This window comes from Pseudopipra pipra, chromosome 13 (assembly GCF_036250125.1).
Source record: "Pseudopipra pipra isolate bDixPip1 chromosome 13, bDixPip1.hap1, whole genome shotgun sequence".
Lineage (NCBI taxonomy): Eukaryota > Metazoa > Chordata > Aves > Passeriformes > Pipridae > Pseudopipra > Pseudopipra pipra.
Window position 1 is genome coordinate 12,461,273 of NC_087561.1, and position 16,682 is coordinate 12,477,954.

The 16,682-nt window shown below is 46.7% G+C and overlaps 1 protein-coding gene and 1 long non-coding RNA gene across 6 annotated transcripts in view; one reads left to right on the forward strand and one right to left on the reverse strand.

The window, feature by feature from the left end:
- Positions 1-16,682, reverse strand: part of FGF13 (fibroblast growth factor 13) — a 313,357-nt gene that overhangs the window by 246,446 nt on the left and 50,229 nt on the right. The window contains exon 1 of one of the 5 annotated variants that reach the window (XM_064670075.1): positions 1,701-1,783. The exons of 1 other annotated variant lie outside the window; for it this stretch is intronic. Coding sequence is in view for 2 of the 4 variants with exons in the window: in XM_064670071.1 (XP_064526141.1) it covers positions 518-566 (49 nt within the window). In the remaining 2 variants the exon portion in view is untranslated. Of the gene's footprint in view, positions 1-300; positions 380-517; positions 841-1,700; positions 1,784-16,682 lie in introns of those variants that run through there. 3 more of the 5 variants (XM_064670071.1, XM_064670080.1, XM_064670077.1) reach the window with 3 other exon arrangements.
- LOC135421510 (uncharacterized) lies at positions 358-10,324 on the forward strand. The gene is made up of 2 exons (XR_010434036.1): positions 358-447; positions 8,893-10,324. It is a non-coding gene; the product is annotated as an uncharacterized LOC135421510 (long non-coding RNA).

Sequence of the window (16,682 nt, forward strand, 5' to 3'; positions counted from 1 at the left end):
TGCAGCGCGACAGGGACACCCTGCGTGCAGCACAGCCCCCAGGCCATGCACCCCGCCCCCGCATGCCCCCAGCGCCCGCCGGTCCCGGGGGCGAACCGGGGGGGGGGAACCCCCCCGAGCGCAGCCCCAGCTGGGGGGTCACCCCCCGGCCCCGGCGGTGCCCCGGCTCCGCGTCTCCATGGCGATGTCTCCCCGCTCCGCTCGCCTCGGCCGGAGCCGGGGCCGATGCAGCGCCGAGCACCCCCCGGCCCGCGGCAGGGGAGCCGCACCCCCCTCGGCGGGGAAAGGGGGGGCACTTACTTTCGGCGGTGCCGCATAGAGCCGGGCCCCCACGCCCCGCCGTGCCGGGGTGCCGGTGCAGCGCCCCGCACGCCAGGCACCGATCCCCGCCCCGGGCTCTCCCGAGCTGCGGGGCTGTCGGCGGAGCGGTGCCTCCCTCCCAGCCCGGTAAGGTCGGGCTGTCCGCGGTCGGGCCGGGGAACACGCCGGTTTATCGGGGCGGCTGCGCCTGCCTTACCCTTGGAAGCATCTTTCTCTTCTTTGGGCTTGATCACCTTCCCGCTCATAGACCCCAGCTTGGGTGGGAAAATCCCCGGGAGCGTCGCGGATTCCGGCTGGACCCAAAGAAACCTCGGGCGGGGGGCAGCGTGCGTGCGTGGGGGGGATCCTCTACGCCGAAAAGGCAGAAATAACACCAACAGAAGGGGAGGGGGGGAAAAAATGAGGAGCCGGAGAGCTGCCCGCTCCCCGGCGCGGTGCCTCGGAGCCCGGCGGCGCCGCCGCGGTGCCTGCGGGAGCGGAGCGGGGAGCGGAGCGGGGGGCTCCGGCAGCCGCAGCACCGAGCCCCTGCGCCGCTCGCCGTGCCGGAGACAAAAGCGATTTTCCCTGTGTCTGCCTGGCCCCGGCCCCCTCCTTCCCCCGCCTCCCCGCCACTGCCTCCCCTCCCCAGGGCCAGGGAAGCGCAGCCGGTCCTGGAAGTCCCACCGACCGGGGGGAGGGGGGTACTGTGAGTTGGGGAGGGTTGTTTGCTTGGCTGTGTCGGGGTTTGGTTTTTGTCTTTTCGCATCCTCCCTTAATAATAACGGGATGGAGCAGCCAGAGCTGCAGCCGCGGATAGGAGGAGAAGGAGGAGGAGGACGCGAGTCCCCGGCACTGCAGAAGAGGCGGCAGGTTTACGCTCGCGGCAACAAGGAGCGCTGGAGCTGCCCCCTCAGACCCCCCGGGTTCCACGCACCCCCTTCCCCATCAAATAGTACGCGGGGGGGAAGGAGGGAGAAGGGGGGGAGGGAGGGGGCAACACGCTCTCGCTGCCCTCCAGCTATCGGACAGTGTCCCATCGACAGGCTGGGGGTGGCGCAGAGCCGGACTGCCCCCCCATCTGCGGAGCCGCTCCCACCCCCCTATCTCACAAGGGGAGGCTCCGGCCAAGGGGCTGTGGCCCCTGGCACCGCCCGGTCCCGAGCCCGGCAGCCTGTTGCTGCCGTCGCGGGAGTGCAAAGAGTCGGCCTGGGGACATGGAGCGAAAAGGAGGGCACTGCATTCCCTTTAACCGGGGACACGCAGAGTCTATGCCGTCCCGCTCCCACCTCTACTGCTCTGCCCCGGGGCGTGGGACGGCGCTCACCCCCCTCCCTGCCTCCCCTCCATCCGCCCTCGGGGAGCAGGAGGGGACCCCCAAGAGCAGCCAAATGTCCCCTCACCTGTGCTACAAAACGGCGTGTCCCCCCCTCCCCCTTTGGCGGGGGCAAAACTTCCTACGAGCGGGGCTGCTGTCAGGGGAGGGAGCGCAGGCTGCGCAGGGAGGGAGGGAGGGAAGGAAGGAGAAAACCAATGCAGCTGGCGCCCCTTGGAGCCTGGCCCTACTCGGTAGCGCCCAAAATAAAATGCTGGGAAGGGCGAGCCGTGAAGTGCCTGGGGGAGCCCGTCGGTGTGGCAGCCGGACTCTTCCAATCTCTTCCTCCCCCCCTCCCCAAAATGGCCCGTTTGGAGCGGGGGACACAGTGGATTTCTCAAGACCAACAGGGAACAAGGTGGAGCTGGGCACCCCCGGGGGAAGGCAATATGGTCAGGGCACGGCCCTCCCCGTGGCCTCTGGGCACTCCTCTGCACATCCTGCCCCCACGGCGGGAGAGGCAACGCGCACACAAGCGCAACCCCCGCACCGGGGGTCTCCGGGAGAGGCAGCAGCCACCGGGGCTGCGCGGCCTCTATTTTTAGCGGAGCCGAATTCCTGCCCCTTCACCCTCCGTTGCTCCAGCCCAGCGCTGGGGACAGCTGGAGGCAGATCGGCTTACGGCGACCAGCGGGACCGGCCGTCTCCTGCTTCTGCCCCGAGCGAGGGCACCGGACTGCCAGGAGGCAGGACATCCCCTGATTAAGTGGAGGATGAGCCACAGCGTGGGATAAAGTCTCGTTCCCACTGCACACAGGTGGCTGGAGATCAGGTGCGATGAGGAAAATGAGGGCTGTTTTAGCTACGAATGAAGAGCCAGGATCACGGGTGCCACCAGGAAGACTTTAATGCTTGCACTTATTAAAGATATTCTAATAAAAAATACACAAAACTGAACCCCAAGTCCTCAAGCAGAGCTCCTCCAGACCTCCATGCATCTGTCTGTACTATCATCGACCTCTGCTCTGTTTCTGGAACCAAGAAATTGTCCTGGCAGGGTCAGCTTTGCTTTATAGAGATTCAGGATGCCCAGAGAAGTGATGGATTCACCATCCCCGGAGGTGTTTAAAAAACACATAAATGTGGCACTTAGGGAAATGGTTTAGCAGTGAACATGGCAGTGCTGGGTTAACAGTTAGACTTGGTGACCTCAGTGGTCTTTTCCAAAATAAATGATTCTAGGATTCAGTAAGCCATCAGATGATGGTCGATTTGGGGTGCTCTCAATGTAAGTGTTTTACTTCAGCCTTTTCTGTGATTTCTTTTTTAAACACTTCAAAGACATGCCAGGAGGATCAAAGACTTGATCTTCGTTTTTGTTTGTTTCTCTCCGGTCAAACATAGATCACTGAATCTAGAGAGCTGGAAGTGGAGTGGGGAAGGAGCGATTCTGCGGTTCAGCTGAGCCAGTGCTGGCAGAAGGAGGCAGTGAACCCCAGCAAGGAGATTTCAGCTGTCCAATACAACTTAGACCCTAATTTTCCAAGGCATTCGCAGTGTCTTTGCTGAGAGTCACTGGCAATTCACACCTCTGGTCTGAGGTCTTTCCAGCACCGGAGGCCACTGATAAATGCTGTGCTTAGTGCTGACAGTGAACTTGCATTAAGTAAGCCATTCTCACCTTTGCCAGGAGACCTGTTAAATTTTACAGGAATAGTTATTACATTGACCAAATGAGGCCCATACACTCAAACTAAACGTTGGAAGGAGGCAGCAGCTCAGCAGGTTGCAGAAGAATCATACCTAATGGTGGGCAGAGAGAGCTTAGCCTGCTGTTTTAAAGTGAGTTGGTTTTCCCCTTTACTAGTTTTCAGAGCTTAGAAGTGTCAGTTAAAACAGTAATAAAACATGATGTTAGGCATGCAAAATATAAGGGGATTTGCATGAAGGCTTATTGCAATCCAAGTACAGTTTGCACAGCCTTTAATTTTAAAGCTACCTTGATGGCTCAAGTATTTTAGTGGAAATGGTATTTGTGGTCAGGGCACTGACTTAAGTCTTCAGTTTTCCTCATCAGTTCTTTCCTTTGAAGTGAGCATCTCTGGATTTTAGGTAAATCACTTCAGGTTTGGCTTTGCAACAAAATTTCTTTAACTAACTCACAAATATTTAAACATAAATCTGAGTCTTAGCATCTTGGTATATCAATTCCCAGCTATAGTAGGGAAAATTGTCACCTCGTTGCTTCACAGCTATGATACTGGAAGTTGAGAAGCAGTTGGATGCAGTGGTGACAGAAGTGATACACAACAAGCTACATACCACAGCCAGACTTACACAGAAACTTACCTATACATGGTCCTGACATGGATCCTGTACCTCTCACTGACAGGATTCTGTGAGTTTCTGAATTAGAAGCAATTTCTGCATCTCCAGATAAATCGGATACCCAGAGGAAGATTTAGTGATGTTTAATACAAAGAAATCTGATGCATCCTATGCAAATGTTGTTTAGCTGTTCTCTATCCACCTATGCGGCTTGGGAGGCTTTAAATTCAAGACTGTCTCTTTGGGGGAGCACAATTTAAAGTCAAATATAGTAAACTGCTTAATTACACACCTTTTGTGTGCCTCCCAAGACTGTGATGCAGTCATCTAAACTGAGTGGCAACAAGCCAGGCAGCACAAGTGGTTGGAGCATCATCTGTACCCTTTTATGGTTCATGAGCTCTCCTTCCCAGAGGGACAAATGTAATTGCCCCAGGCACAGCAAGGTCTCACAAGCTCCAAGTGTGAAGTGAAACATGAGGCTTTTGCAGCAGAGAGACTCACACAGCAGATCATATTTGGGCTCTCCAAATACTCAGAGCTCACGGAGGCTCTCTAGAAACAGGCACAGCAGAGCTGACATGCTGCACGGAGCTGTGCCTCTGCTGAGGGTATTTATTCCCCCAGGAATATCTCCCAGAAGGTTCTGACTTGGCACAGGCTTGGCTAAGTCGAGTATCACTTACAATATGAAACTGTAAACTGTAAGTGCTTTTATACAGCACAACTATTGCTGCTTAATGTGCAATAGCTGTACAGTCTGTCTATAAAACACACACTCAAGTCATGAACATGCTTTTCCTATCCTCGTAAAATATCTATAGAGACTTATATCCCCTGAGGAATTCTGGAACTCATGCAGATGCGGTAGTGACATTGCTGTTCAGTGTACTTTTTTCTTGGTTCTTTGGCTGATGCTCAAGTTGAAATTTTCTCTTTTCTGCAGGCAGGGGTTTGTAAAAGGTCCAGGTTCTACTCTTTTATATAGCAGGTATCTTACACTGTGCCTTTAAAGCAGTCCAACAAGTCTAAATTACCATTGTCATGATGGTTCCTGGTATGTTCCCAGTTAAATCTGAAGTAAAACTCCCCCTACATTCAAGTGGAGCAGGATTAGGCCTTAAATTTAAGATTCCAGACATGATGAAGTCTCACTAATACAAGTACTTACTCCTCATTTCAATTTATATTTCAATATTCATAGTGGCATCTAGAGGTATCTATTCCATTTTGATAAAATAACTAAATGAAGCGGGCATGTGTCTAGTTTTGTTCCCACTATTTTGAAATGGTGCCTATAAAATCAGTCCAAATAGATCCATTGCACATCTCCTTATTGCCTGGCCTGCCACTGTTTCAATTGGAATGCCAGGGCAAACTTCTTTACTAACAGTTGTGTGTTATAACAAAACCCACAAATATTTACAGATGAGATAAATACTAAGCACAGGGCCAAAACACAGCCTATCATCTAGCAGGTACATCCCTGTTCTGACAAATGTTTAATTTGGTCCCCATCTTATTTTTACCATTCCTATTCCTACGCAGTCTTAAGTGCTACACAGAAGATCTTTTTTGGGCAGACAGCTTGCTGTGCACAATTTTCCTCCTTTTGATTGCCAAAACCCAACTGCTACACGCAAATAGAGTTCCAGCTAATGGATTGTGTGGAGATAGCAGTTTAATTTCTCTAAGTAATTCAGTCTGATAACAGAGACACCCTCAGAAGACACTACTGGGAAGGGATAATGATCATACATCGTGTGGCACGTTGAACCTGGCTGGATGCCAGGTGTCCACCAAAGCTGCTCCATCACTTCCCTCAGCAGGACAAGAAAGAGAAAATATAACATTGGGATAAGAAGAGGAAGAGTTCATTCACCAATCACCATCATGGGCAAAACTGACTCAACTTGGGGAAAACAATTAGTTTAATGTCTTAGCAATCAAATCAGAGTAGGATAATGAGAAGTAAAAAATAAATCTTAAAAACATACAAAAAAAGTTTTCTGTCTCAAAATCCTACCCAGATTACCTCTAATAGATGGCTGCTTGTCAGCCTGCCTTTTTTTGAGGTTGCCCCTCTCCTCACTGTTTAAGAATTCTCATCTCCTTTGCACCAGCAGCATCATCCTGACACCAGAGTCTCTAGACATGCAATAACCATTTATCACCAGTACACTAAAACTGAGTAACACTGGAAACATGAAGGACATAGTTTCGCAAGCATATGACGTGGCAATGTTGCCTTGGGAGAATGCAATGAAGGTGCACCCTTTTCCTTCACCTCATCCAGCCCTGCTCCTGTTTGCATGAATGTGCACACAGGCACAAAGCAGACAAAGCCAGGTCCTTGCAAAAATGACAGGTAGTTTGTTCCTTCTCCAGGGGAGACAGTGGGGACCATAATCAACTTAAATAAAGTTACTACTCGATAGCTTTTGTTAGGCACCTGTTAGAAGGTGAAGTGAAAGAAAATGAAGGAAGCATTTGGTATCCTAACTCAAAGCAGATGTCTTGACGTCAAAAGATTTTTGCCCAGGGCTTCTCCAAGGCTGGTGAAAAGTTTGTGACAGCATAAAGATGAAAGACCTGGGTGTGGTTCTTGTGCTATTCAGAGCACTAGTCAAAAGGTGAAGGTGGTCTCATACCCCTCATGAACATAATAACAAGAAGCACAAATCGCTATCACTTGCTACTTTTTTATCGTGTAAAGTAAAAGGAAAGTGCCCTCCTTCACATAGCTCATCATCCTGCACATTACAGCTTTCCTCTTACAACTCCTTCTAGCTGCTTGGTCAAGTCTTAAAACTGGAAAGGTTTTGAAGTCGAGCTGAAACAGGAGCTTTGATGTTTGACTCCCCCAAGCTGCAGACTGGCAGTGGTGGCTGATCTCACCCAGCCTTTGTGGATCTGAGAGAAAACAGTATTTGAAGAGGCTGGGGAAGCAGAATGTGCAGGATACTAAATGTGGTCCTGGAATCCAGAGGCAGACTCATATGGTCATGAAGTCCCAGTGCAATGGGTTAGCTGACATTAAAAACCTTGGGCCATTTGGTAATAGACAGGCAAAAGACTGCAATGAGCATTTCGTGACTGATCTGAGCCTTCCCTAGAGTTACACTCGAGTTTGAGACACAGAGAGCTAATAGAGCAACAGCAGGGAAAAGAACATACAGTAATATTTGAAAGGAAACTTGCCAAGCAGAGCTTTAACCTTTTTGCAGGCTTGCATATGCAATGATGTCATAGGATAACATTTTCATGTCTGACTTTTTCCCTAAGTATTGTAAAAATTAATCAGCGTTTGATTTTTACAAGCCTGAGACACAGAGAGGGGAATGTAATGGGTAGCTTTTCAGGCCTATTTTTGGACTCAAAGAAATCTAAAAAACCAGTTATGCTTAAAGTTCAGAGCGAATCCTTGAAGGAAAAACATAAAGACATTAAATGAGTTCGAGAAAATCATCTTAAAAGAAAGTTCTAAGTGTTGCAAGAAGCCTACAATGTGTAAGGCAAGCCATATTGTGCTAATTTGAACGTGCTCTTTCACACTAAGCAGCATTATAATTGTATAGCCACAAAATAAGTTGCTTACTCTGATGTGAACCTGTTACCTCTCTGCTACTTTCTGATCCTTTCCACCATGGAATTGCCTTCCCCTTTAAAGCTCTGTGCAGTCCATCCCATTGTCTCAGTTCTCTTTAACTTGCAGCAATTTTAAGCATCATCTGGTGGAATTTTTCTGCCATTTCCTTCACTCAGGCATGATCCAGGTTCAGCACTCACCCAGGATCAGAAGATGAAGCCCACCTATATTACACTGGACACTTCTGTACTATTTCTCCTCTTTCCTCTGGTCATGGCACTATGGCCATACCAAGCAGCTTCTGTACGTCTCCAACTGAGCTGAACTCATAGCTACCTCATAAACCTCTCATGTCTTAATCAGATGGCAGCTGGTATTTCTCATGTGTCAACCAAGTTTTGATCTGAATGACAGGCACAGTGCTGTGGGAGGGCACAAGCAAAGAAATGAGAAATACTTTCCCCTTTTGTTTTTTACAGAATTACATGAGTCCCCTTGACCCACAAAATTCCCACAGTGCAGGGGGCTGGCTGTGGTAGTGGTCTAGTAGGTAGCTTGATCTTTGAGGAGAAGCAAAACTTCAGCTCTGAAAGTCAAGTGTCACATGACCTGGAGATTTTTTTAAAAAAAACAGACTTCAGGTACGTTGGAGGATTTGGATTTGTTCATGGCAGAGCTTTTAGCTACAGCCTCTCTCCTTCAAACTGGTATCAAGTGCAGGTCCTTGCCTCAGCAGCCCAAGAGGATTCTGCCTGCTCAACCACTGTAGAAAACCACAAACACTTTACAAGATGTTCCCTGTTCAAAGAACTGTACTTGAAAGTTGTAGTTTTGAAAACGAAAGTATTTTAAACTTTTTTGTGTGTATTTAGAAATCTATTTCTAAAGCTCTATACGAACTGTGTTGATATAACTGAATTTTTTGACATTTTCCCCTGTGTCATTTCAAAGCAGTAGCTAAACAGTGTGTTCAGATCAGGAATGCAGTTTGCAATAACCAGTGTGCACCAACACATGGCATTTTGGTTGAGGCAGGAATGCACCTGGGCTCGGTGCTGGTGACTACAACTTGGTTATTCCTTATCATGCCATTCTGTTTTGGCCTTTTCCTGAGGTATTGCTAGATACCACCTTGGAGCACCACTAAGAAACTGTGCTTTCAGCTCAGCTCCCTGTTCCCCATTTCTCTCCTCCAAAATTATTCCCAGGTGTATATCCTCTCTACTTTCTGGTGACACCATGATGGCTGCAGATGCATTATTTATAGCCACAAGATTTGGCTTTCTGTGCTTCCAATCTGAATGCTCCCTCGGCATCTTTTAATAGCTATTGCTATTTTGTATCCCTTTTTGTTTTTCTCCAGGGAACATGCCAGCAGGGATGGGGCTGAAATCCTTCTGGATCAGGAGTGGAGACAAATTCTGCTCTGTTTGTAAACACTCCAAGGCTAAAATTAGCAGGAGTCAGAATCGTTTATAAACTTCAAGCTCCCCCAACCGTCTTGAGGAACATCGCAGGCATACCGACACATCTGCCGCCGATTTAAATAGCTCCCGGCATCACCTTCCCTGCGAGTGCCTCCCGCGCCCGCCCGCCAGCTGACTGCTCCCCCTGCCAGCCCCTCGCCTCTCTTTAGGCTCCTTGACTTGACAACACCACCACCACTGACCGAGCACATTTTCAGGTGGAGGAGCTATCCACGTCCTCCATAACACCTTGCAGAGACTGGAAGAAAAGCCTCGTTCAACCAGAATATTAGCCCAGCACAAAGGGGGGGGGTTCAGGGTCTGATCAAACATTGGAAGACCAGGAAAACTCTCACAGCATGAGTGGTTTTTAAGCAGGCTTGTGCTGTGCAATTTCAAGTTTGAGGGAAAACTAAGCCACATTGTGTATAGCAGACAACATTAACTAGGATGCATAAGCCCCATATGTGTCTCTCCTTTCAGCAGTTACAGGCAACAGCTTATAAAAGTGACCTTGGCTGTGTCTGAAGGAAAACATGACAATAGAGAAGTGGGGTTTTTTGAGTGGTTTGCTCAGTGTGTTCGATAAAATCTATGCTTCTCAGAACAGGCTGCTAACCAAATGCTGAACAATCTGAATATGTCATGTCAACAGTTAGTCTCAAGAGTTTGTAGATCCTGACATACCAACTTGACTTTTTTTGTTTTGCAAAGCACTTGAAACATGCAACTACACATACAGTGCTTTTTTAAAAGCCATAGTGAAACCACAACATCTTTTTTTTGGCCATCTATTGGCTTCATAAAACTGAAGGAGATTAAATTATACACTAAGCAGGTGGTGTATTCTAAAAAGAAAGAAACAAAAAACAGCATTACAGCCCAATAAAGTAAACATCTTAAGAAAATGTCAGAACAATACTACTTGGAATTCTATCCAGTGGTGGAGAATATGTCCAGGAGTTTTTTTGAAAGAGAAAATCCATGACCATAAACCTGAGGTTACAGAAGGAACTCACAGAAAGAGCTGAATTTATTTAAGAGAGAAAAACAACCGAACCAAAAAGTATAACTCCTCTGCTTGGTGTTATTGGCTCAACATGGGAAAACTAACATCTCCACCTCCACCAAAGAAATAAATAGAATTCCATGAGAAGGGATTGGGAGATCTTACTGAGCTTATTTCATACAACTAATACAATTGGTACCACTGCTGGGGTTCTTTTTGAGAAAAAAAAAAAAGGAAAATATTAAATTAGATGTTTGTAAAGAGCAATCAGGATATTCTGGACACATGACTTTATTAAATACAGCTGCTTACCACCCTTACCTTACTGCCTACCCAGTGCTTTGCTTTGAAAGTCAGCCCCAGAGTGCAGGGGAGCTGCTCCAAGGGAAAGAGCTTCACACATTCCTGTGTATAAGGGTTTACAGCTAATTGCAAGACCATTGTTTCTGCCTAATGGTGCAGCTCAGCCCACACCACCATCTAGGGTGCACCCCTCTTGTGTTGATGTGAAGGATGAAGGACTGGGGCGTGCTCTGCTTCAACTCCCTCCTGCAGGAAGCATGGTAGAAGAAACCACCGTGGTGTCAGCCCGTGGCAAAGATTGTCCCTCTTGCAAAGCCACCACCAGCAACAGAGGTGTGATTAGGAATGAATTGCCTCAGGTCAGTCCTTGAGGGATGCAAAGCTGTGACTCTGTTGGCCCTCTCGACAGTGCATATGGGAACACCTGAGTTGATGACAAAGCGTATACCATCCCTTGGGCAGGCACACGTTGGGCAGCAGGACACTGGGAGCTGATGTGCGCGATACTGCCCCAGGAGAACGTGGCAAGAGACCAGCACCCACTAGCCCACCAAAAGCCACAGACCTTATCAATCAGGCTTTCTCACAAACCCAGAGCTGCTATGTTTGGAAAGCATCAGCAAGTCCTTAAAAGAAGCAGTAAGAGTCAAAATATGTGACATGAGGCACTTTTGAAAGACCTGCATCCTTTCCATTTAAAGTGTGGTTCTTCTCAACATCTCCATTTCTCTGCGCTCAGCAGAACATGCACAGCATATCATGTCTACAAAATACTTGGCTGCAATTTGTATCCCCAAAATCTTTCCTGTGTGAAAAATATCCCATCCATTTAAATAGGAGGATTATAGGAGTAGGAGGAAGCTTAGCACAAACAATAGCTCTGATCAAGCCCAGCATGCACGAGTGATTTGTGGGAAGTGCGAGACATATCAAAGATGGCAGGTGCTGCTCTTGCTTGCGAGCTATTTATACTCAGGGAGTCACTCTCCAAACACTTCTTGCTTTACTGTGCTTCTAGGATTCCTTTTCAAAGCAGGAGGAGGATGTGGAGTACAACTGCATGGGCCAAGTCTGTAATTTTATAGATAACAGAATAAAGTATTGCGTAAAAATCCCGCTATAATATACAGAGAGGAGTAGCCTGATATGACCAGTCAGTTTCAAAACAGGGAATCACAACAAAACAGGAGATATTGGGGGAGGGGGGTAAAGACACAAAAGGAGTGGAGGGAAAGCAAATAAAACATTTTCCTCTTGGAAAATGCTAATCTTAGAGATCCAGGCTCTGACAAGGTTTTGTCTTTTATTTTTTTTTAACAAAGGAATCACTGCCTCCCACAAGAGGTAAATCTGTTTTGTAAATGAGACTTGGATGCTTACTTCTGAGGGTTGAGTGATGAACATGCATTTGGGGGGTTTTGGCCTCAAGGAGGGACCCCAGGGCTTCAGTTGGCTCAGGGCTTCAAGGGAGCTGGGAGTGCTCCTTGGGCAACCTGCCAGCCTCAGGGCATGGCCCAGGGCTGCAGCCCAGCCATCTTGCACAGGAAACTCCTCTTGCACGTTTCCCCAAACCACCACAGGACCCAGACACAGGATGAAGACTTTCAAATTCAACTGGAAATAAAGTCTGAAAACCATAGAGCGCAGACCATCAGGGACATTGTCAGAATCAGTCTCAGCATTCTCAGCTGATCTGAGATGTGGTAAAACCCAAGATTAATCCTCTCTCTTGGACTGGGGAGGAGCAGAGGCATCACCTCAGTCTGAACCCTGCATCCACACTGTGAACACACAGGTAGCTGCGACTCAGATGCCCTTTCAGCAATAACACCCCCAGCACTGTCATCCTCACTCGTGTGTGTCTGGAAATAATTGTTTGTGAAACCGCTATTTCTGATTCAGGATTCCAGTTGTGAGTGTGTGGACAATGGAAAGGTTAGCACCCATGTTATTTACATCTCAGTTCAGAGGCACTAACAAAGGTTAAAGAAAGCAAGTCAAGTTGAATGTCACCTATTCTTTGTAGTTCTCATCTTAAGCCTTTTAGCTTGGCAGACCTCCATTAAAATGAAGGAGAATTTCTGTGCTAAAGCTGGAAAATTCACCAAAACCCATTCTCCTTGTGTTTTGTTTTTACAGCCATGTAGTTTTCAATTGCTCCTCAGACACAGATCTTGAAGGTACGAATTGCCTCACTACCAATTATTTTTCTTGAAGTACCAAGCATCACTGTCACTGTGTCACAACTAAAGCAATAATGCAAGTCTCAGAAGTGATTTAGGGAAATAAACCAGATCTGATTAGCAAGCATCTTCTTTAAAGCAAACTACCACAAGTCATTAATCATAAAAGTTTCTAATTTCAGAAATGAGTTAACTGAACTTTAATGAGACAAACAGCTTTTAAAAGCTGCCACCATGAGACCACATGCATTAAACTGGGAGAGTGTTGCAAAATGACTGATTTCATTACCAATCCCATGAAGTACTCCACCAGAAGCAGCTTGAGGAATCTACAAAATCTCCAAATTCCTTTCAAAAATTCTACTTATATATGGTACTTGGTATTCCAAGACATCCACGGTACATTTGCATATAGAGCTGAGATCACCACCATAGTATGACAGCAGATACTTTTATAACTATTAAAGCAGATTCCACACCACATTCCAAATGGTTTCAGCTGGCGGGAGCTGTCACCCTCACCAAGGAGCACAGTGATGCAATGATCCTCCCAGCAAGAAGGCTGTGGGAGGCAGAGGAGAGCTCCAGAGCAGCCATCTCATGCATGATGCTCTTATAGTCCCTCCTGTCCTTTCCTCTGGCTCTTCAACCCACCAATTAGAAGGGTAGGGAGAGGAGGGGACCAGGACAGAATTGCTCCTTCCTGAGTGTAATGTTAGAGCAAAATCCTTGTACTCTTGGTGCAGAAAAACTCATAGACACCAATAACGGAAGACACACATCAAATCAAACCAAATACTAGTGTTAAGAATGTTTTAGTCACTGTGGGAAACAGTCAAAGAGGAAGCTTGATGTCATTGTCACATTTGACCTAAGCATAAAGTTACTCTGAATGTGACGAAAGTTTTCCTGAGAAGTATTCAGCTGTAACAATAATGCAAATGAAACACACAGTCCTGGAGCAATCCTTGTTTCAAAACTACACCCCACTGACCTTCACACAAACAGATGTTTATAGGCAAGCAACTTACTGTTGTCTTCTCGTGACAAAAGCTGAAGCAGACAGACTGTTGTGTAAGGCACAGACTGGAAGCTGCTATTAGCAAATGACAGCACCATCCTGTCGAGGCAGGTGCACACAGAGAGCTGCCAGAGCTCTGCTCACATACAGCTTCACAGGCATCCACAGCATGGAGAACACACTGCCTGCACCTTGCAGTGTCACCTAGTGTCTGGCACCATAGCCCTGCAGCCTTCCAGCTTGGGGCAATAGCTTTGCTCCCAGAAGGATAAAATCACCCCCAGCAACCACACAGACAGGCGCTTGCTCTGCCTGCCTGCAGCCAGCAGTCACTCCACTGCCTGCCCTCCTGTCCCCCCTCCACTGCCCAGGCACCTGGTTGTAATGAAAACCTGTAGTGGTTAATGCACCAATTACTAATCAAAGCAGTTGCTGTTAAGCAAGAAGCCAAAGACATCAGTAATGTGCATGGAAGGGACAGATACTTTATTCTGGAAGCGAGCTGGCCTCATTGAATGCCCAACTTGCAAAGTGGATTGGAATCAGCAACATAAGCGATTTCATCCCACTGTATTTAAATGAATGTGACTATAAGCTGTTTAAGAATCTTTTTACTGTGTTAATCAGTACAACACAGTCATATTTGTTTTCTCAGTAAAACATAATTAAAGGAAACAGCGGCAGCTGATAACTTGAAAAAAGGGAATTGAATCAACTAAACCCCCTTCCTTGAGCAAAAAGTTAGAAACACCTGTATTTACGGATGTTTAGTGTGGCAAGATAATGCTTCTCGGGAAACAATTCAACTTCTATTCCTGACATTGATACACTAAGAACAGTTTCCCTTAACAATACCTAGAAGAGCTACTTCTTCCTGAAGAAAGGATGAACTGAGACTTCTTCATTAATGACTTGTGACTCATTTCCTCAACACCTCCGGTAATGAAGTACTGCTGTGTTCACTTCTATGAGTGAAGCACTCCTTCATCTCTAGGGCTATGCCCAGTACACAGTTTCAGGTTTTTCTCTTTCCTTATTTAGCCAGAACTTAAAAATGCCATCACACTATATGGGTAGTTTTGGTCCCCAGGAAAAACAGGTTATTCCTAGAAGAAGTATTCATTCTCCAAACTCACTGTTTCAGCTGTACTGGGAATTCAAGATGATCATCAAAGACGTTGGGCCAGCACCCACCAGAAAGAAAATAAGGTTGGAAATTTCTGAAAAGGCACATGGACAAACACAAGAAGTGTTGTGCAACCTTGTCTTTTCCTGGAGCCACTCAGAAAGTAAGACAGAGTGTTGCCATACCAAGAAAGTATTTTATGGCTTTTTCTATGGTTCTTGGTTATCCAACAGTACTGAAGTAACTTCCTATGGTCAATAGTGCTCTCCGCTGTCTGGTCAGTTCACACTTAAACAGGCAATAATGCTTCCCAGACTCCAAAAAGAGCCAAAACTCACTTCATGAAGCCTGAACAGCACTGTGCAGCCCAACACCAAGAACTGAAAGCCCCGCCTGTGAAGTCATTACTCACAGAGGAGGGGCTGGTGCTTATTCTTTCCCTCGAATCTATCATTATTTCCAAACACTGTCAGTACATTTCTACTTGGTTGTACAGTCATGAAAGATCATGTCAATTCTCCTGCTTCGCTGGATGTCCTGAACCCAGCCTGCTATACTATGTGGCCTTTGGTCAAATCCAGATGCATGCATAATTAATGTGCAATGCTTTAAATGGCTATCTTTTAAAGAACCTACTTTCCATACCTGACCACAAGGTCTTATTTTATATGGTGTGGCTACTTAGCTTGGACTTGCCTTAAGCAGGAATGAAGAAAATGGCTTCCCACCTTTAGAGAAAGAGAAGATACATCTTTAAACCATGTGAAATATGTCTTAGAAAGTGACTTAACAGTACTGACAATTGCAGGATTTTAATATCACTGCTTATTAGTGGAATATAGCCTGCTGATGACACTTTGTGATGAACACTGCTTACAGCTAATTGCAAGACCATTGTTTCTGCCTAATGGTGCAGCTCAGCCCACACCACCATCTAGGGGGCAGGCTGGCTCCCCAACACCTGAACATCTCCATCAGCCAGAGGCTTTGAACCAAACTGATGGAAAGAGTCAATGGTTCCATGAATTATCACAATATTTGGTGGTGCGTAAACTTTGAACCCTCGCAGGTCTAACCATAAGTACCAAGGTTGCTTACACACAGTGTGCTACACCTCAGAAAGGGAGCCCTTACCTCTGAAATTAGTATTTCATGACTTATTACCAGATGCTGCCATATCTCAGTGTTACAATCCCCCAGCACCAAGAAACTGCCTCCTCCACCACAGCTCTGAAAAACTGGGATGAAGCCCTCCTGCTCACTAAGCCTCCATCATAATGCCAAATTAGTGAATGTAATTCTTCATATTCCATCACTTAGTTCAATCAATATTTTGCTGGCTGCCCAACTTCCATGGGAGAGTTTCTGGGCCAGTTCATCCCTGTGCTGGGATTTCTGGAAAGAGGTGCAATTATATTTGAAATGTAAATGGCTGTTTCACTGCCTGGGACCGCAAGATTCAGGCTTGCTCTGTGCCTAGTAAAGCAGAGGCCATAAATGCCCTCACCAGGCTGGGATTTATTTTTAATTACACAAAGGCCTCTGATGCTGAACGTCAGCTTCTGGAGAGCTGCTATTGTTGTGTCTTATTTGTGATGCAGGTCCAAACCTTGCAGAATTTGCACAGCTGTCCCTGTTGCTCACCTACCTGTGTGGGAAACAGCCATGCTGGTTCATCTCCCACCAACTACCATTAGAGGTCCAATTCTCCTGATTTAGAGAAGGGATGGGCAGTATCACAGTGGTTAATACTACTTATTGATTGCTTTCATGTCTTTTCACCCAAACTAGATGCCTTCATTCTAGACCGCAGCCCTGTTATATGCTGTTGTATAAATACACAGAAAACAAAGTTCCATCAAAAATTTTGGTATTTTATAAATTACCCATTTATCTCTTCTGTCCCTTCTCTATCTATTTTCTCCTACACTGTTAACTAGATGCTAGAAAAAGCAGAGCTGGACCTGTGCTAAGTCTGAACCATATTAGGCTTTCAATTTTAAAAAAATGTTATATCACCTAACACCAAGCAAGATGATGCTCTA